At 41.9% G+C, this 22073-nt stretch overlaps 1 protein-coding gene across 1 annotated transcript; it reads right to left on the bottom strand.

Moving 5' to 3' along the window:
• Positions 1-8402: 8402 nt before the first annotated feature.
• arhgef37 (Rho guanine nucleotide exchange factor (GEF) 37) lies at positions 8403-20665 on the bottom strand. The gene is made up of 13 exons (XM_061079216.1): positions 20204-20665; positions 19185-19314; positions 18955-19102; positions 18624-18823; positions 18360-18490; positions 17700-17804; positions 16487-16600; positions 15903-16072; positions 14655-14802; positions 13688-13816; positions 12312-12507; positions 11638-11807; positions 8403-8612 (listed from the first exon to the last, which is right to left on the bottom strand). The coding sequence occupies exons 1-13, from the start codon at positions 20663-20665 to the stop codon at positions 8403-8405; spliced, it is 2313 nt and encodes a 770-aa protein (XP_060935199.1).
• Positions 20666-22073: the final 1408 nt, after the last annotated feature.

The following is a 22073-nucleotide window of genomic DNA, read 5'->3' as shown; positions in this document are numbered from 1 at the left end:
TGATTCCCAGGACTAGAAAAGTGCTTTATAAATACAGACCATTGACTATTTACACTGTAACACACACTGTAACACACACACTGTAACACAAACTGTAACACACACTGTAACACACACACACTGTAACACACACACACTGTAACACACATTATAGCAGGCCCTCCGCCTCCTAGTGTATCACCATCAAATGTCCAAAAGATAAACTGCTAAAAAAACACTTTAATACTCAGCTTATAAAACACACACACAATAATATGTTTCTGTACTTGTGAGGACACTCTTACACACACAACCCCCCCCCCCAACCCTCACCTTAACCACCACAAATAGATCTCCGCCCCCCCCCCCCCCCAGGCCCCTGTAACAGATCTAATTCTAACCTGAAGTTAAGAGTCTTAAATATCAAACGACGCTGTGATGTTGTGACGCCCGGACTCGACCCCCCCCCCCCACACACACACACACACACACAAACGCAGACGCTGCTTCACACCTGAATCCAACAAGTGTGTGAGGAGGATGTTGTGACACAGTCGTAGAACGTGAGTGTGTGTTTTCTCTCCTGCTTTCCACCTCTTACACTATAAATCATGATACTCAGGATCAGATGTAAATAAGGCAGGGACACACACACACACACACACACACACACACACACACACACACACACACACCCTTACGTCTTGCATGGAGAGGCACAGATGGCTTCCCCCCCCCCCCCCCCCCCCCGCCTGAGGCTGCTATTAGCAACATGAACAGTTTGGTTGACCGTTGTTGCTCTAAGCAGAAACACACACAGTAACACACATATATACACAGCTGCTCAACAAAGATGAAGACACAACATACCGGTGGCTTTAAGATTATAACTGATTGTCCTTTAACACACACAAACACTGAGACGGTGATGTTTGCTTTTGTGTGTGTAAGACACACTGTCCACAATAAAAAAACTACACAATAATGCCGCACTAACAAAAGAGAGAGAGAGTTAAGAAGTAAATAAAATAAATACGGTTGTGTTTCCACACTGATGTTGAAGTTTATAGATTGTGTGAAATTGTTTCTCTGTGAGAACTGAAATGAACTCAGCTCTTCATCAGGTCACTCACCAGTTATTGTGTTTGCTTTGTTATCGATCAGTTTCTGCAGAGATGACTGCGAATCACTCAGATATTAAATCCTATTCTGGTGTATTTTAAATACCAAATCATTTTCCAGTCTCACTGTGACGTCTTGCATGTTTTTATATTTCAGTAACGGCTCATTAATAAATACTTATCAACATAACATTAATTTGTCCAAAGCTCCAAACAACCTGACTTTGTGATGTGTGTAGTGTTGTGTTGTGTTGATTTGATCCTGAGGTTATTACATCCATAACTTGGCTGCAGTTCTTCCATGTGTCCCTAGGGGGCAGTGGGAATCGTGCATCTATTTATAGCTCAGCTTCAGCTAGAGGACAAGATATTTATAGCCTAAGATCTTTTCACTGTTGTGCTGCTGAGGCTCATCCACACACACACACACACACACACACACACACACACACACACACACACACACACACACACACACACACACACACAGGGCCCGTCCATCCTCCCACACACACACTCTCGAGGGCACACTCACACACACACTGATTCCAAGACTAATTTCTCAACACACACTCGCTCTCACGCAGTCATTCAGAGGCTGCCGGGCGCCTGGAGGAAAACCTTCTGCATCAAACTGCTCCTGACAGTGAAAAGGTTTTGCTGACGTAAGCATTAATGAGCACCAAGACACACACACACACACACACAAACACACACAAACACACACACGAATGGACACACACATGTGGAGAAAAGACAGAAGACTGCACAGGAAATGTTGGCCATCTACAAATAGCCATGAATATATATATATAAGATATTCATACGTGCGCATGTTTACTTTTACACCAACACACGGAACATCCGAGTGTCTGCAGCCCCCCCCCCCCCCCCATCCCCATGTTCCTCCACACAAACACAAAGGCAGCATTTGTTCACTAAGTGCTTCTCTAAAAGCCCCGAACCGGCTCTACATTCACACTCCAGTGCCCATGGAGCCGGCTAATGTTCCCTGTGGAGAGGCTCTGTGCACGCACACACACACACACACACACACACACACACACGCACACACACACACACACACAGACACACACAGGCTCAGATTCCACATGCAGCTCCAGTCTTAAACACAACAGACCAGATACACTCAGAAGATGTGAGGCTACAGCTTTGTGTTACTGTGCAGATCTGCACGCTACACACACACACACACACACACACACACACACACACACACACACACACACACACACACACACACACACACACACACACACACACACACACACACACACACACACACACACACACACACACACACACACACACACACACACACACACACACACAGAGGGTATAGAGCCATTAAAAGACCTCAGAGGAAATGAATGAATATTGAATTGCTTCTTAATATGAATAGTTATTAGTGGGATTTATTTGAATTGAGTGAATTCATTGTAGATCAGATTGTCAATAAGGTGCTAAACCTGAAGTTTAACCTCTGGGGAGAGAGAGAAGAGTTTCTCTCCTGCCTGTGAGGCTCCGGTCAGACCAGCTGATTTACTGCTGCACAGGATAAAGTGAGTTTACTGATAGAAACACACAAGACGAGAGAAAAAGGAAAAAACATCTGAGCAGCGACTGCAGAGGAAGCAACTGAGGCTCAGAGGACGTTACACAAGGAATCTGATTTCTGTTTGACGTGAAACCAACCGGAGCAGATTATCATGTATTCATGGATCCCTGGTTTGAGTTTGGCTGATTTCTGTTGGATGTAAACTTGTCTATCTCACAAAATAAAACACCAGTTGCAAAAGTACAATGGTTCAACCCCTGAAAATACCTGAAACATACTTTAAAACTAAGTGGTACCTGTGTAGTTGTAAACACACGAGCACATCACACAGAACATTCTTACTTACACAGTAAATCACAGACTGAAGCATGAATGTTAAAGTGTGTTAAAGGTTGACTACACACCCGTCCCCTCACACGTCCCTGTCCAAGCATGTAGGAGACATTCATCTGTCCTGAACCACCATAGAAACATGTCAGACTCTTTCACATCCAGTTCCAGCTTAAAGATCTGAATCTAAAACAGTGGTTTCTTTGGGAAATGCAGCAAAGACAAAGAAAAGAGTGAGAGGGAAGAAAAAAGAAACGTGATCATAAGTTCATGACGCAGGTTTTAAAGATGAAGGTTTGTGCAGCCATCATGTTTGCAAGGGTGTACTACTGCACTGTGGGTAATGTAGGCAGCAGGAAAGAATATGTGGAATAAATATGAAGGATAACTTATTGTTTCTTAATGTATATATTTCTCACTGTATATATTGTTGTTTTGTTTTTATGTACAGTGCACCAACCACACCATGGCAATTTCCAATATATGCAAATATACGTGGCAATAAAAATAATTCTGATTCTGATTCTGGGGATACCGCAAATTTATACAAATTTAATGATAAACAGCAAAAACACTGGAATCAGAGAGGAGCAGCCAGCCTAAAAGTCTAAAAATTACCAGAGCAAACTTATTAAAACACAGCGTCTCATTTGTACTAAAACAGAAATGTAAAAATCACCATTTACTTTCATTTCTTTCCCTTTTCGTTTGTGTTCATTTCATTAAAACTCAGTTTCTCTGTCTTTTAATATGAATCTATTCCGGGAGATATTCGTCTTACTTTCACCATTTAGTGATTAGCATGTTTTCACTCGTCTCTTTTATCAATAACATGAACAAAGTGTGTTTAGAAATAAACCTTAATGATAATAACAGATAAATAACCATCGGAGCAGCTGTGGCTGGATTGTTTGTCGTCGGCTGAGAAAACAAAATGAATAAAACCACCCAGAGAAAAACACAAATAGAACATTTAAGACAGACATTCATATTAAATCTGAGTCGGTGGAATCACAAAATAATGTCACAGCATTTCTCTCCTTTTTTATTTCTCTGGGAAATATTTGACTGTGAGCTGTTTTACATTCACAGCAGGTGAAGAGAACTGAAGCTGAACTCGTCCATAAGAGAAACTCTGCTCAACACAGCACAGCATACAAATGTGTGTGTGTGTCTGTGGTTGTGTGTTCCTCTGCTAAGCTTTCTATTGTGCGTTTGTTTAGCACCCGGCTGCACTGAGGGTGTGTGAAGATGAAAAGATGAAACCTGTGCGAGGTAAAAAAACACACAACTGAAGCTCTGGGGAAAAAAATAAAACTAAACAACGAAGGTGGTTCGGAGAAAACAGGGATTTTAAGAATCGTGTTTGTGCCGGAGTTCGATCGCTCAGTCGACGCCGGGGTCAAGACGCTTAAAACCAATAAGCAGGACGAGGAGCAGGAACACGAGTAAACAGAAGGTTCCAGATGAAGTGCCGGGGATGTGGTGACAGCTGCTGTGCAAAGAACCCGATAAGTCAGGAAAACAGGCCTGTTCACAGCACCGGGGGGGAAATCAGTTCACTCTGCAAACACGTTCAGTCTGAAGGAATCTGACACGACCAGTTTCCACAGAGAGAAGCTCTGCTGACACCCTGCCTGTGTCTCGGTGCCTTGCTCAAGGGCGCCACTGTGATAACTGTAGGAGGAGCCAGAGGATGTCATCAACTTCTGAGTCTGGGATTCAAACTGGCAACCAGCAAGACGCAAGATTACCAGTTTGTCCTTTAGAGAATGCAGAACTAAAAACATGCAGATAGATTTCAAACCAGCTGAGATCTATACAAACAGCTTCCATGGATTGATTATGAAAGAAGCTGACACATTGATATTTATGATATTTCTAGTTTCTTATGTGGTTATTTGTTAATGGTTGTTTTAGTTTTTCTGTAGTTGGATATCAAACACGTGTGAAATGACTCAAGGACACTGAGCAGGTTTCTTTTAGTTTTATTACAGTCAATTCACAGCTGACTGACACTCATCTGGTGTGTGTGTGTGTGTGTAAGTGTGTGTGTGATTGAGTTAAACATTACATCTTTCGCGATACTCCAAAGACTTCATCTCTTGTAGCCCGGCGGCGTATAAAATAATTTAAACCTTAACAAAACACACATTTACAAAGAAACACCTTAAAAACACAAAGTCTGTACAGTAGCTTAAACACAATAATCATAAACTGAACATGAACAGAATGTACAGGAGTCGACTCTGAGCTCAGGCAAACAACTAATACTGACTGAAGGTAAAGTGAAGATGGAGGTAACACACACACACACAGAGACACACACACAACCACACACACTCTCTCTCTCTTTCAGGTTGTAGGATGGAATACAAAGTCTCACACTCCCTCTGGTGGCGTGGTGAATAAGTAAAAAACAAAGTTTGGCAAGGCACAATCAGTGTGTGTGTGTGTGTGTCTGTGTGTGTGTGTGTGTGTGTTTAAGGATGTCACTACACATGTAAGTTCCATGTTTCTTCCCCGACCACGAAACACGTCGGAAGTTTTATCCAGTTTCTGATCAAATAACATCTTTACTTAACAAACCCTGTTAAATCCTCTTTCTGTAATACACCAGCAGACCAGTCACATTAAAACCTGTAACTGGTTTTAATGGTTTAATGTGTAAATAGTTAAGTTTTTAAAACATCTACATTGTTTGTCCGGCTTTTCAAGGGAAACAGAAAACACTCAGCAGCAGTTTCATAGACTTCGTTTGCCACCGGACGGAATTAAAAACAAATACACTAAATACCACCGAAGTAAAATTAAATCAATGTTTGATTAATAACATTTAAAAGCTGAATTTCTTCCTCTCAGCCGAACGTGGCCTTTGAAAAGGTGAAAGCAGGTAAATGTTCTCAGGTTGGAGGGTTTTCCTTCATGTTCTCTCTTCTCACTAACCTGGAGGACATTTGGTATTTAAGTATCATCACACCCTCCCCCCCCCCCACTCCCTCCTGCTGCTCTGCTCAGTCCTGACATTCAGGCTGATGGGTGAAGCTAAGCTCCAGCTGAGCAGCTCCTGATCCCAGCCCCCCCCTCCTCCACAGCAGCTGATGCAGCACAATTCAGGGAAACAGGAGCCGACTCAATATTATACAAAACACGCTCACGTACCAAGAGGGATGTCATATTATTATTGAATTATTTGTGTTTCTAAAAGACTCATTGCATTTATTATTATTTGTTCAATAGAAGTCATAATTGGCTGGATGTTAAATTTGTGAAATGTATTATTTATTAAGGTAGAGGCTTTCAAGTAAGATCTGTGTTCCTCTGCTCTGTATATTAGTTATTTTGAAAAATTTTAAACACTGTAATAAAATAAGGAATATCATGTTGGAGGAGTAAAAGCAAACATTTTAGCATTTTCTTTCCTTTAGATGTCGTCAAAATTCAAGCTGTGATAATCACTTACAAATCTGGGTATTTTTTAAGGTTGTTCGAAAAACTATGTTGTTCAGAGAGAAGATTCACGAGAGCGTTAAAACTAGAACCAAATACTTGTGTTGCACCGAGATAGTGAGAGAAGTTTCTTCAAAGCTTCATCGAGGTGAGATGAGCTGCAGGATCAGGATACAGATGTTCTTCTACATCGATAATTATCTCGATAAATGTCTCATTATTACGTCTTTTAGGTGAAAAGACAGATTTTTGGTAAATACTGATATTGTTTAATTGCCCAGCCCGGTTACACGTAGTGATTTTAGCGATTGTTCTTAATAAAAGTTGATATACAAAGAGGAGACGTGAAAAAGATACGAGCAGGTACTCGTCTCTTTTCACGCAGCTCTGTAAACCTCACGTTGCTCCACTGAGACGTAACGAAGTGGAACATTTTCACTAATCTGACAAAACAGAACCCGATTTCTCCCGGAAGATTTTCACCGTCCAGTCGACTCGAGGAAACGCCATCGAGACGCCAGCTGCATTGATTGAACGGTATCCATGGCAACGCAGGTGTCTCTGAACACAGAATCAGGTCAGTTTCATCCTGTCGATGCTCTTTCGGATCCAGGATTTTATAAACTTTGTTCAGCCGAGACGGACGAGTGTAGATCTCAGAGTAACGAGGGAACAGAGACACTTCACCTTCACCAGCTGGAGTGAGAAGAGGATTCACATCAGGGTCGTGAGCAGAGAGGGGAAACAAAGGAGGCTGAAGAGGAAACCTTCAAACTAACTGTGTCTCCTCTACACCTCTTTCTTCCATTTTACTGCAACACATGCACTTGTTCTCCTTCCTCGCCCTACATCTCCTCTTCCTCTTCCTCCTCTCTCTCTCTCTCTCTCTGTCTATTTTCAGGCCTGGAGACATTTTACATTTACATCCCATTACACAGTCGGAGATGATGAGGGCGTCGTGTACCTGTCAGTCTCGATACAGGGATGATCCTGCCTCCAGGTGAGGAGGAGGTGACTCCACGCGCACACAGACACACACACTCACACCTGTCAGCCTAGCATGTCAAACAGAAGCACACACACACACACACACGCTCAGGGTGTGTAAGCGTTGCAGTTAGTTTGCCAACTCATGGACATATGGAGTCTTTTGTCTGTTCAGGGTCTTCGTGTCCAAATGTCTCTCTTCACGTAGAGCTCAGACAAAAACGCTGCGAATGTCCGATGCTTTTTAAACATCCTTCAAAATGATCATCCTTAAGATGCAGGATTACAATCCTTCCAGGTGTCCACGAGCAAGACGCCGTGCTGTTCAACTCCCAGCACCGGGGCTGCTGCTGCTTCCTTCATCTTTCCCCCAGTGTGTCACATTCATCAATCACTTGGGGAATATTCACACTTTCCTTGGGACAAACACTGTTCGTATATCAAAGCTTTTCCTTCCACGTGAACACTTTCAGATTCTTCTCCAGGTTTTACTGTACAAACCCAAACCCGGGTGCAAAGGTATTAATGTTTTTATGAGATGTTTCTGCACCGTCGAGTCATTTTGAAAGTTGAGCTTCAGCACCGATGGCACTGAAGAGAGATTGTTTTTAAATGTCTCAAGTCTTCTGGTGTTTCCACTTCAGTGTCGGCTTTTAAAAAATATGCTTTTGGTTAAATAGGCTGAATAATCCCCTCGGGGAAAATGAAAAACACAATCGTAGCTTCCTTTGCTTTCCTTCGAATTTGGCCTTTTGCAAGAACTTCTAAATCACTGATTATCATGATGCAGATACTTGCTTAGTTTCATGAGCTTAAAGAAGCAGGTGCAGCTGAATATTAAAACCACAGCTGGAAGCCGTCTGCAGAGAGGAGCGGTGAGATCCTCTTCACGCTGATGCTGAACGTGCTGCTGTGTTTCCCCAGGTGCAAGTCCTCCTCCCCCGTCTTCCTTCCCATCAGTGGTACGACCCGGGTGGTCCCATCCCCAGGGGCGTGATGGTGAGGTAGTTGGAGGGCACGTAGCCCCTCTGACCCCCTCTCCCCTCCACCAGGCTCCACTCCGGGTGCCCTTGCTTGTCGTGGGCCTCCAGGACCCGGACGGACTCGCCGGCCCGGAGAGAGACTTCGTGGCTTCCTCTGGCCGTGAAGTCGTAGGCGGCCATCACCTGGAGGAGAGGAGACACATGAGGAGGAAGACACAGATCTTACAGCTGGAATCAGAGGTGAGAGATCAAGCTCTGATTCAAAGATTGAAATATAAAGACTCACTTTGTCAGGTTTAACTCTACTTTTTCAAACTCACTCAGTATTTTAACTTTTAAACACTCGGAGCTGTTTGAACTTTAGTTTAAACATTGTCACGCTCAGACATATTTAGATTCCACGACGATACCAGAAGAACCTATACGATTCCATGACGTCATTCTGCCCAGTTGCTGTGGCAACAAGGAAATATGAAGCGTGCCGGTTCCGTGTCAGAATTCACAACACGGCTCGAAGAAATGAGCAAACCGGGAGAGGAAGCAAACACACACAGACACACTAACACCACCACAAATCGTTGTAACGCTCTGTGAAAAGGTTAACCCCACTCGTTAGGTCTCGACTCATCCCGTCTCATCACCACACACACACACACACACACACACACACACACCAGACACACACTCCTCCTAACGAGGCCTGTGTTGGTATGACGGCGCCCCAGCAGCGCTAATAGCTGAGTTTACCCGGCTGCTCCGTGTCATTAACAAACGCCTCGGCTCTCAGCGCCAACTTTCACTCTGCCCTGACCATCTTCACTCATTAGCATCTAATTAGCATCGAGTCACGAAGACACAGGAAGGAGAGGAAGAAAGAAGAAGAGTTAAGTGACCATCGGCTGCAGATTTACATGGAGCCAAGTTTCTTGATAGAAATTAAAAAGAGCTGGGAGACGTGTGGAGAAGCTAATCAGCACTTTTTTAGTTATTGTATATATTCATGAAAACATGCTGAGGTCACAAATGCCACAGAAACAATTAAATGAGAATTCGCACAGAAGCTAGAAAACATCTGGGATCACACAGCCAGTCGGCCCAGTACGTTCCACTACCTCCATCAGAGGTGGAACCATCGTCTGCCTGAAGGAATCAAGCTCCATCCATCCTTTGTCTTTACTGCTCATCCTCTGAGGGTCATCAGGGGGGGTGGGGGGGAGGGGTAAACCCAGGACAGGTCACCAGTCTGTCACAGGACTGAGCTGCAGGGTCATTGGGTTGGAGGAGGTTCAATAACCACTTAACCACTGTGCCGCAATCTTCTCAAGTATATTATTATAGTTTTATAAAATATGACTATTATGATATTCTAAGATTTTATGGTGTTGAATTGATTTGGCTGATTCTATTCTATTCACTTTTATTTGTACTTTCTTCTACATTTACAGCTTTTATATATATTTTTGGAATTATAGTACATATTTAGTTTGTTTGCTTGAAAAGTGTGACATCTATGTAAGTGTTCATCGTTATCTTTGTGTATTTTGTATTTTTAGTTTTTAAGTCTATCCCAGCTCACACTGAGTGGGGGGTGGGGGGGCCTCTCTCCAGAGTCCACTCGTGTCTCTCAAGGTTTAATACGTATAGACTGAGAATCAAATTCACACTTTGGCTCAAAAGCATCTCTCACAAATCATAGGAAAATATTGCGGTCGAGACAAATTTGGCACCTTAACGTGGCGGCTCCACCTTCACGTCTTAAAACGCTGACGGACATAAATCACTTCTGTTCTCTTCTTCTTCTTCTTCTTCTTCAACAAAACAGAAATATCATCAGTGTTTGGACTGAAATTTAATTTTTTTCTTCTTCAGGGGAGAAACAGACGCTTCAATGTTGAGGGAGGAACATAAATATGTTGAAAATGTGTTTTTTTGGGAATCACCTGCTCCAGTTTGAACATGGTGGTGGTGTGTGTGTGTGTGTGTGTGTGCATGTGTGTGTGTGTGTGTGTGTGTGTGTGTGCGCGTGTGTGTGTGTGTGCGTGTGTGTGTGAGCAGACTCAGGGTCAGGAGGCACCGACACTGGGAGGACAGGCTGTGAAACACCGCCTCTATAAGGTCACTGGAGCAATCATTCACTTTAACAGCCAGTGTGCAGACATGTCTTTAAAACACACGCACACACACACACACTCACACACAGACACACAAAGACCCACACACTCGTAATACCAAAAGCAATTCCACTTCTCATCCACTCACGTGAATCTCCTTCTCTCTCATGTACACATCCACATAAACCATCACACATTTACAAGCCGTGACACCTCCCTCTCTCACACACATGTGTTGCCAATGTAAATCAATCTCTCGCACACACACACACACACACACACACACACACACCATCTCAGCTTGCAGCAATGCCTCGCATAAATTAGCTCTCAACCCTTCACACAGTAACCCACTTACAAGGTTAAACTGCTAATTATGGACCTTTCCATTAATAACAGACACACACACACTCCATGACACCATCTCACAGATAAGGACCCACACATGAATGCACTTGTATAGGGTTGGATAGCCAAGGATTGCCCGTCTTTTCCTTGCATGCACACACTCTAACACACACACACACACAAGCAACACTCAGAATCACACACACGGTTTCACAACTGACAGATTGATGCTTCGCTTTCCGGACGCTGCAACATTGATCACTCGACTCTTCAATCACACACAGAATATGTAACTTTTGATTATAAAAATCAACTCACACACACACTCCACCAGTTTGCAGTCAGATAAGAACATTTAAAGATCATCAAACGGACGTTCACTTCATTTTCAGTAAGATTTTCATGTTCCTGAATTTACGAGACACATTTCTCCACAGACGAGAAGCACATGAGCTGCTCGATGATGTATAACTAAACTAATGAGGCCTAAAATAATCTGACTGATGCCGTTAACATGTCTGTCAACGTATTTCATATTCTATATGTCAATAAAATATATTTTCAAGTATAAAAGCAGCTGGTAGATTCAATAGATCATGTTTCCGTGGCGTTAATATGCAGATTTATGTAGAAACATGCTCCGACCTCTAATCAGATCATCTTCAACGATGAAGAACCCTGAGAGGTTAATGTGACGTTTCCATCGTGCTGAGTCAGTCAATCAATCAATCAATTAATTAATTAATCACCTGGAAGCAAGGCTGGCTCATGACCGTCAGAGGCCGGCTCTCAGGGGTGTGGGAGTGTCTTCTGATTCCCATCACGCCATCAGGCAAGGTCAGGTGTGGCGAGGGGGGCGGGTCCTCTGATGGCTGGTGATAGCGAATTAGCTTCGATGAAGGAGCGTAGCCTCTTCTGCCTGCGAGGATCAATCACAGATGATGACATGTGGTGAACGTAGAGTGTGAAAGATGGAACTTTAATAAGCACTTTGCTTTTAATGCATGTTTATTAATTCTGTTAACATGAGATAATGTTTTCTAGTTCACTTTTGCATCAGATAATGGCACCAGAATAAAATGTATAACCAACATCTTTAACAGGATTTAATTAACCTAGATTGAACAACTTCTAAATGTCCGGGTCAATAAATTAAAAGATGAAAAAAAAGGTTTATCTTTTACAGACAATATCTCAGTTAATTGTTTTCAAGCTAATTAAACTTCACTCTCAGACTAACCCTAGATTAAAACTGCCTTTGTGTTTTTTCAGTAGTTAAAAGCTTGTAATAACAATAATCCACCACAAGATGGAAGCCACGAGCTGCGTTTAAGAAGCGCTTGATGATCTGTTCTCAGACACGAGAGCGAGTTTCTTCTCTTTCATGCCGGCTCATGTTCTCTGTGTGTTATTGTCTTCGTACCTCCTGCGTCCACCAGCCATCTGCGTTTGTCTCCGCGTGTGTCCATCTCGCTGATGATGGCCACGAGTTCCCCTTTGGCGAGGTTCAGGTCCAGGTCACGGCTTCCCACAACAACTCCCCCCACCTGGTAGATCTTTCCAGAGCCGTGTTTATCTGTGAGCTGCTTCAGGCGGCGCTGGGAGGACGGGCTCAGAGGCTGGAGAGGAAGAGGAGGAAAGTGATGAGGAAGATTGTTAATTAGATCTGACAAAGGGATGAAGGACGAGAGAGGCCTGAGCAGGAGAGAGGACGGTCAGTGAGGTCACGGTCAGTGAAGTAACGAAGGTTATAAAGGTGGCATCGCCAACATGACAGCTGTGTGCAGGTTTAACCAACTTATCAATATCTAACTTAAACGTGTTTATAAGTTCAATGATTTCTTAGTGATGGATTAAAATATACATTTGATATGGAGTTTATTTCTATTAAGAAAATTAGGCTGTTTTAAAATGGTTGGCTATTGGTAGAAAACAGAAAATACTTAGTTTCAGCTTCTAAAGTTTCTATACTATAATATTGATGTATCTCTACTTCCTCCCTAATTGAATTAAACCCAAACCAAACAATACATTATTGTGATTAGAAAAACCTAAAATGACAGAAATTATATTTAAGAAAATGTTATTAACGTGTACTTTTATTTTTTTAGTTTGTTCAACATCACATCTGCCAACATGTTGGACATAGGGTTTAGTACCAATACTGCAAACAGCCACCAAGGGGCAGCAGAGACACTTTGGTTTCTCTGTTTGTGAAGCTTCGTGTTGTTCATCTTTATTAACTGTTGTGTGTTGATGACCAATCAGAGTTCTGTCTTTTGAGATCTGAAACTTTTCACGTTAAATTTCCGTTTTGAAAGAAATAAATCTGTTGTCCTGATCGCAGAATATATTTGAAAATAAAACCATCTTTCTCTGAGTGACAGGTTATAAATACATTAAATGTTTCCAGTCACTGAATAGGAAAAAAACGTAAAGTGATTAAAAACGAGACGAGCAGCATTCTCCAGCCTGTTGTCTGTGGTGACAGATTCATGATGTCACATGCATGACGTGCAGCTGCACACGTGAATCACAATCTGTGACACCTGTGAACACAAAGGAAAGTCGACATGGCAACAACCTGCTCTTATAGTCGGTTATTTATACATTCTGTCTGGCAGGTTTGAGGAATGTAGCTCCGCTCGGGGACATCTGACACGCTGCTGAACAGGAAGCAGAGTTTCACTTTAACGTAGACATACTCTGGTGACCCATCAGAGTAATTAGTCTCATAACGATCTGACACACTTCTTCTACTTCAAAACAAAAGCACAAAGGCATTATTTCAACGCCAACCTGGACGAAAGGCGCGTTGAGTGTTTCCTCGACACTTCGACACAGAGTCTCCAGCCTCCTCGCCCCTTCTAACGCCGCGGTCTCTGCCCACTCCCAGAATGCACCAGGGCTGAGGGAGCTGTGCGGCAGCTGAGGGAAGAGAGAGAGAGACGAAACAGAGAGAAAGAAACTAAATAAGCATGACAATTATATTTAACATTGTAAAATAGTGCAATGAAAGCAGTGGTGGGAAGTAACGAAGTAGAAATACTTTGTTACTGTACTTAAGTAGATTTTTCACATATCTGTACTTTACTTGAGTACTTCTTTTCCTGACGACTTTTTACTTTTACTCGTTACATTTGAACAAAAATATCTGTACTTTCTACTTCTTACATTCTCAAACTGGCTCGTTACTTGAGCAGCGGAGGTTGGCGCAGCTCTCTCTCTCTCTCCCTCTCTCTCTCTCTCTCTCTCTCTCATCCAGGGTTAAACATTTGTAAAATGATACATTATATACATTATATTCATATTGTTGTTATAATTTTTCAGTCAGTTGAGATAAATCTTGAGGAGAAACATTTTGGGTTGTTTTGTGTCTGTATAGGACTACTATAAAAAGCACTTTGCATTTTTAATTTTGGTACTTGTACTAGTACTTTTGATACTTAAGTACATTTCAGCACCAGATACTTTTGATACTTAAGTACTTTTAATATGAGCTACTTTAAGACTTTTACTCAAGTCATTTTCTGACGGGTGACTTTTACTTTTACCGAAGTCACTTTCAGGTAAGATATCTGTACTTTTACTCAAGTATGGCTTTAAAGTACTTTATACACCACTGAATGAAAGTAATATTTGTGATTTCTTTTTTATTGAGTGACTAAAACGTGCAAGAAACTGAGTTCACCACCTGTTAAAAATGATTCTTATTCTTTCTAGCAGAGGCTCAGTGGATTACATATGTGATCACAGGATTATCTACCTGTTGTGTAAAGCTCTGGAAGAGTTGCTCCATGTCTGAGGCGAGATCTCTGTGCAGACAGCTGTACGTCCCCAACATGCTCCAGATCATCTGCAGAGCTACAGCGTTGAACTGAGGAAGCTCGTTGAGGAGCAACGTGTTGATTGTCCTAAGAGAAGAGGAGGAGAGAGAGGAGATTCACATGTGAAGTTTTGAAATTTGTATTAAAGTTAACACCACGGAAAAAGACTGGACAGAATCATGTTCAACCCTTTCATTAAATGTGCTCTACAAGCTTATTTCCAGAGGGTGCACTTATGTGGACTGTGATGATTCATATAGGACGAAGCAGTAAAAATAGTGTTTATGGTTTTACACCATAATTGACTGGACTTTATGGAAGAGTGTGACTTGTACTCTGGGGCTTGGTCATGTTTTTAAATTGTTTTGTATTGAACGAGGTGTGGATGTAGTACATTCTGTGTTCAGCCGACAACTTTATGTTTATCCAAGTGCTATAATAAATGTTTAAACTACTATCAGACAAGTTATCATTATTTTGTGGCTGGTTTTACTTATTTATAACTTTAAAAAAGAATATATCATCTATTAAAATGCATTGGATCATTTATTACAACTGAAATGATAGATAGATAGATTACTTTATTCATCCCCGAAGGGAAATTAAGTTGTCATAGCAGCCGGTATATTTGAATACAATAAAATACAATACAATAGAATAAAATAAAAAATATTGAGGTAGAAAGAATAAAAAACAGAAGCACAAGATAAATCATGGATAAATAAATGGATCCTGCTGCTATGGCGACAAAGGCCAAACTAACACAGGAGTATTATTGGCTATGACCGGCACATGACTCATTGATACTAGAAGTTCAGTCAACAATAAACTGTTTATGGGTCATAGCCACAAACAATAATTTCAGACTGATAGAGACAAATAAACTCAAGTGCTCATGAAAGCTTTAAATACTACAAAGTACTTTTTCCATTTCTCAGCTCATAAAATGTTCTACTTATCTACTAATTACTCATACATGGGATGAAGTTTGCTTCTTTGTACTTGTCCAGCATTTCATCAAGTCTAAAGTTCAGGTTCTTGGTCAAGACTCAAAAACAGACACATGTCCTGTCTAACTCTGTGGACTGATCTGTAAGTCTCTTTAATTATGTGTCAGGTTTTCCAACCACAGACTGAAACCATCTCTCTCTCTCTCTCTCTCTCTCTCTCCATCTCAGTCTCTGTACCTGTAGGTGTTGGCCACCGCCTGCTCCTCGTAGGTCAGATTAGATTTGGCTTCGATCAGTTCGTAGTCGAGCAGCTTGTCCAGCCTCTTCTTGATCAGGTTCCTCGGGCCCACCAGGAGGTCACGGAGCGCACACAGCGGTTTGTGAATCAGCGTCCTCATCCTCTTCTCCTGGAAACAAGGGAGGGAGGGATGGAGAGACTATGGTCATTTTTAGAAGATGAGGAAAAACCTGATGCTGCAAACACGTATAACACTTAAATCAATATCTCAGGGAAATCAAAAGAAAACACTGGAGGAACGTAGCATGAAAATAAAAGAAAAATTACTTTTTATTGTTCACCAAGGGTGGGAAATTGCCTTTAACTCACTAGTGCAACATAAAATCAGACAAACAGATGGGAGGACAAAATATTAAAATGAAATGGTGGCTTTATAGATTCAACAGAAATGTGGGACTTAAAGTAACATATGTTTGGTGAGTAAAGGTTTTATTAATTAGTTTTACCAATGTATTGCTGCTTTAACTTAATTATCTGTCTTCTTCCACAACTGATATCTGGATAAGTTGTCTGTTTGACTCACAAACGTAGGAAGGATCCACTGTCTGAGCGCTGTGGTGATCTCTTTGTAGCAGATAGGAAGCTTCTCTCCGTCCATGTCGAAGTCAAACTCCTCCGTTTTACAGGCCAGGAAACCCTGCACACACATAAAGCAGAAGATGTCAATCACTGCTCAAGTGTCTGACTTCTCTAAATAACAAAAATATTATAGGATTGCTGAATTGACCAGTGTTTCCTTATTTTAGTTTAAGGTTGCCATGTCGAAATTAGACATGGTTAAGAGGTGTTGCTTTGTAAATACACAAGAAAACCAAGTGCCGGTGGTCACAGGAAAGAGGATAAGTTGCCCGGTCGGGTAAAAAATAACCTCTCTTCGTAGGAAAAACAAGTTTCCACAGGATAATTTTAGAAAGGTACACAGTAAAGTTGTGTGTTTGACCTCAGGGACTTAAGGAGGGTTTACATTTTCCAAGGCGTGACTCATGACCACACTGTCCGACATGTTCAAGATGTTCCAGTTCTCCATTAGTCACAAGTGACCAGGAAATCATGACATACAGTCATTGGGAGGATGTTTGAATGGAAAGGAATGAATAAGATGTCTTCATTCAACTGTTGTTTGTTGTACTAACAGTAAGAATGCGGTAGTGGAACAATGGTGAGAAATTAAAGTATGTACTAGTAGAATTCATTCTAGTGGCTCTCAAAGCATCGAGGACATGATGAATGAGACAGATTTTCTTGTATGCAACGAAATCTTGCAAATACTACATTTTGTAGTTTCAAAACTGACAATTAAAACCAATTTTTGGGATTACATCAACAAAAGGACGTTAGCCTGGAAGCTGTCACCGTGAAAACCAAGACAAAACAAAACCAGCTCTGCGAGTTGATTCTCCCGTCACATGTGGGTCACTTCCAGGAATAGAAACGAACCCTCAAGTGAGATGAATGCGGGAGCAACACTTTAATTCAGATAGTGTGATCGTCTGCAGTGTGAATGTAAAAGTAAAGAAAGTCTGATTAGCTGTGCACTGAGGATCCTGCTGGAAATCTGGGGTTTAGTCTCTTTTCTAGGCAAATAATTCCTCAAGGATAAGAGAATATTTTAGTTTTGTTCTTTCCTCAAACATCCTTTAATCTAAACAGTTTTCAGATTAAACATATCAACAGCAGACTGTTAAATAAGATTAAGGACCTGTGTGTTATTATAACCTTGGACATTTGCAGCTTACTTGTAGATGGTGCAGATATGTCTCCACATTCTCCAGCAGCTGCAGGATCCCGTGGCCCAGGACGTAGAAGAAACCTTCCAGGACGTTAAACTCCTCATCAACCAGCTGCAACACAAAGAATAGAGATTTAATGTGATTTTAATATATATAATGATATATGTAATTAAAAAGGTGTCTTTGATGGTTTAACACCCAACAAAATCTAGACACCTGAATCACTCCCATATATGAGGATGGTCAGGGATGTTAATTATTATGTCATTGTCCTTATTGGATAAACAGGTGTAACCTCTTTGTAACAGCGTCTGGAACCACCACTGTAAAAATCAGGTTTCACAACAGACCTTATTGGATAAACAGGTGTAACCTCTTTGTAGCAGAGTCTGGATCCACCACTGTAAACAGCAGGTTTCACAACAGACCTTATTGGATGTTTTCTTCTGTGGATGAATCGCTCCACTGGTCAATTATTAAACTGCAGCAGTGAGGGTGTGTACTGGAAGGTTATTAAAGTCTCTCAGAGATCCTGTAACCATCCTGTAAACACTATTTATAGTGTTGCTCGTCTCTCAGTTCCAGAGCAGCATCCTGGTGTTGTTCATGGGCATTTTAACCCCAAAGTGTGATATTTAAAATAGTGCTATAAACTTCATATCCAACCTTAGGAACTATTCCGGTCTCGTGTTTGATTTGCTGGCTGAGCCTCGCCGTCTTCTTGGCAATGCTGTGGGAGTTGAGCCGGTTGATCTTGTCCTTGATGGTTAAGGTTTCAGTCTTCTTGTATTTGTCAGCTACAAAACACACAAGAAAAAACACAGATTGGCAACTTTAAGCAGCAAAACTGAACAAACAAAACAACAAATCCACTCTAATTCATCTGTTTATGTTTAAGTAGTGGACAGTTTTGGCAGAAATCTGACTTACCAACTTCTCTGAAGCGTTTGTACTCGTTGATCCGACAGTTGATGGCGATGGAGGTGTGAGCCGTGTGCTCCAGGACTGCGTACGCAGGGTGAGCCGGGTCGGTGTGTTTCTTTATGGTCTGCAGGAGGAGCGGGTAGCGGGCGATCCGCTGCACCGGCATCACCAGGAAGAAACTCAGAGAGGTAGCATTCACCTCAGGCCTGGAGACATGAACGTCAACAATCAGCAATCAGACAACTTCAGGACAGGAAGCAACAACTATTCCACTGTTTTTCCAACAGTTTTTAATGAGTAGTCTGGTGTGAAGGAAAAGAAAATGTGTTGAACCTACGCTGAGGCCTTGATGACGTTGACAATCTCGTTCCAGACGTCCTCCTTCTGTTTATAACTGTTTTCCAACACAGTAACATTGTTGTAGTTGGCCAAGTATTCCTTATAGGCTGCTTCGATGTCTGAAGACAGGCTGAGGAACGAAGCACCTGTCAGAATGGAAAACGGGTTTACAACAATATAGTAGAAACGGAGGATGGAGACAATTCCATGGCTGTACGTGTGTCTTACAGAGCGTCTCCAGGAACTGAGGATCTCCCGGCTGAACCTGCTTCTGGTCCAACAAGCTGAGGAGTCGACTGGACACGTCCATCACCTCCTCGATGTAGAGAAACATGCTGTCCAGGTTCGCTAGAGGAGGCTACAGTTTCCAGAAAGACACATAAATGAATGTTATCTATTACAGGAATGCACTGTGCACATCTCAGACAAAACATAGAAATACAACAGAAAACAAACGCTAAGAAGGTTTTGCAGCATTATAATAGTTCCAATTACTTAAAAGGCTAATTTATCACATGAAGCAAACATCCACGGTACATGTGTGTGTGTGTCTGTTTCTTTTTGTGCAAATTAATGCTAATGCACAGCTGACGAGATGAATTTTGTTTTGCTCCATTCTATTGTAATGAAAGGGGAACAATCTGCACATTGCCACAGAAAACAAAGCAGCCACTTTTCTGTCTCACAAAGGCGTCATTCATCTAAATGTATTCTATCTCTCTGCTCAGCCCTCTTCCTCTCTCTTCCTCTTTTCACTCCCAGTCTTCATTCTGTCACTATATTCCACCAAACTGTTATATCTCCATTTTGAAACCCAATCAGTTTCCTTCTTTCCAATTTCATTTCATTGTCATTGGCCTCATCCCGTGTTCCCTCTGTGTGTCGGCCCTGATTCAATTATGTTTTTACGAGGCCTCATTTCATTACCACATAAGTAATAAATGATTATTTAACAGTAATAAGCGTTACCTCAGATGTAATGAAAAGCTAGTTATAATAAAGCATCAGGCAGCCTCTGCAAGGGGCTTCGGATGCTGCAGAGCCAAATCTACAAGTAGAAGTAAGATTTGTTTAAGATCATAAACAAAAGTGTAAATGATAACCCTCAGAAATTGAGTTAAATCAGCCTCTTCCTAGCAAAGATGTACTTTGCAAACATTAGTCAAACAGTTTCAAGTATTTTCCACCTTGGAATTGTACAACGTGCACAACTAGCTTGCTCATTAATACCAACACTTGATGAATACCTGTAGTGTCTGCAGGTTGCTCCTGATGGTCACTGTGCTGACTTGCAGCAGACGAAGATAATTCCTCTCAGAATGGACCAGCTCCTCGATGGACATCAGCTGTCTCTGGGCTGCTCTCGCTTTATCCGCTGCTTCCTCTTCTTCAGATTTCTTCGTGGCCTCTTCAGCATCCTGTGCTAACCTCTCCTCCGACATTAAAGTCTCCTCGTAGAAGCTATCCGTTGAGGAAAGTTTTGACCTTGTATCTACAGGTCCCGAGGTCTCAGCTGGAGCTTCGAGAGAAACATCCGAGTCCTCAGCCTCTGGGAGGAATGTCTCTTCTCCAGATTCAGTTTTCTCTGAGGCTTCATCTGAATCTTTCTTGGTGACTTTCTGTAAACCTCCAAAGGAAGCCAGCGCAGATGAGGCGGGTTTGGGGAGAGTCAACGTGAAGGAAGGCAGTCGCCTCCTGGGCACCTCCATGATGGAGATCACTGTCAAAGAGACACTTCGTTTAGACACCATGTTCATACATTTTTATCTTATCCAAGTATCTAGAAACAATGACTCATCGTCCAAAACAGGACCAACTTCTTCTTTAGGGTTATAAATATACAACCAACTAGTATATTCACCAGTGCAAGATAATTTTGTACTAATAGGAGGAGAGGAAGGGGAAGAGGGGAAATAGGAAGGAGAAGAAGACAAAAGATTTTAAGAAAATGAAATATGAGTTCTTATGAACAAACCCACTTCTCTTTCCTGAGAATAGAAGCAGAAAGGAAAATCTTTTCACATTGTTTTCGACTGTCAGGTTCATAACAGAGACAGCAGAACCTTGAATCCTGTATCCACACAGCTGTGTTTTCCAAACAGCACCAGAAACAAACACAGCACATTTCAAACGTCTGTGCTACATCTGTGTGACCCTGAGACAAATGTTCAACTAATACATGTTAGATCACTGCTGTGGTGCTGGAGACATCCGGTGTTACATTAGCAACCTTTTCACTACTCAGTGTGAAAGGACCAAGTGGCAGGAGGAGCGTTATTGTCATTCAGAGGAAATTTCCGGTGTCTAACCTTTAGCAGAAGTGAAAACGGGAGTTCAGGACAAGTTTATTTAACATCTGGTGGAAGATTCTCAGAATTTTCAGGAACATTCCTGCACTTGATTTAGGGTTAATAACCTAGAAGTGAGAAAAAGTTCCTAAGAGGCAGAGAAAGGTAAAAACAACCAAAAGCGTGTTGAGGATTACAGCTGAGGTTTCCCATGTTAATCGATCCTTAATAACAGCAGCAGAGCTACAGATGAAGTGGCTTTGTTTACTTTGTTTATGGCACAGAAACAAGCAGTGAGGGGGGGGGGGGGGGGGGACCCATTGTCATGGATCCTCTGAGTTGGAACACCACATGTCCGACCCACCAGGAGGCTGCAAGCTGCTTACTGAGCGACTAATGCTGCCACCGCTGTGAGAATTAGCCTCAACACGGTTCAGCTGAGCAGCCCAGTGTGGATTCTGAGGCCCGACTCTAATGACAGTTTTATTTCTGACTCTGTGATCAAATTATAAACCCGGTGTGCTGAGTTACTCATGACACTTAACACTTCCAACACCAGCAACATGACTCAGAGCTTCTTCCTCTTCTTCTTATGCATCATATTCCAGCACTAAAAGTTTGATCCTGTGACTGATCTGAGAACATGCTCCACCACAAAAAAACGTGTTACTCTGTGTGAGAGGAAGTTTAGTTTCAGACACGCTGGGTGTTTCACTTGGTTTTAATCTTAAACAACTGACACAAATAAAAAACTTTTAAAGTGAAACAGTTCATGTTTAAAGAGGATGTTTGAATTTAAAGATCCACAAAATGTTACTGAAAATGTTCA

The sequence above is a fragment of the Limanda limanda genome, chromosome 10 (assembly GCF_963576545.1).
Source record: "Limanda limanda chromosome 10, fLimLim1.1, whole genome shotgun sequence".
Classification (NCBI taxonomy): Eukaryota; Metazoa; Chordata; class Actinopteri; order Pleuronectiformes; family Pleuronectidae; genus Limanda; species Limanda limanda.
This window is presented reverse-complemented; position numbering and strand designations above follow the sequence as displayed.

Bases quoted from the DNA above. Each gene is read 5' to 3' on its own strand.
- arhgef37 (XM_061079216.1), bottom strand. From the start codon at position 20,665: ATGGAGGTGCCCAGGAGGCGACTGCCTTCCTTCACGTTGACTCTCCCC. The intron at 18,491-18,623 runs GTAAGTCAGATT...TGTGTTTTGTAG, and splicing joins CAAACGCTTCAGAGAAGTTG to CTGACAAATACAAGAAGACT. The intron at 16,601-17,699 runs GTAAGCTGCAAA...ATGTGTGTGCAG, and splicing joins CATATCTGCACCATCTACAA to GGTTTCCTGGCCTGTAAAAC.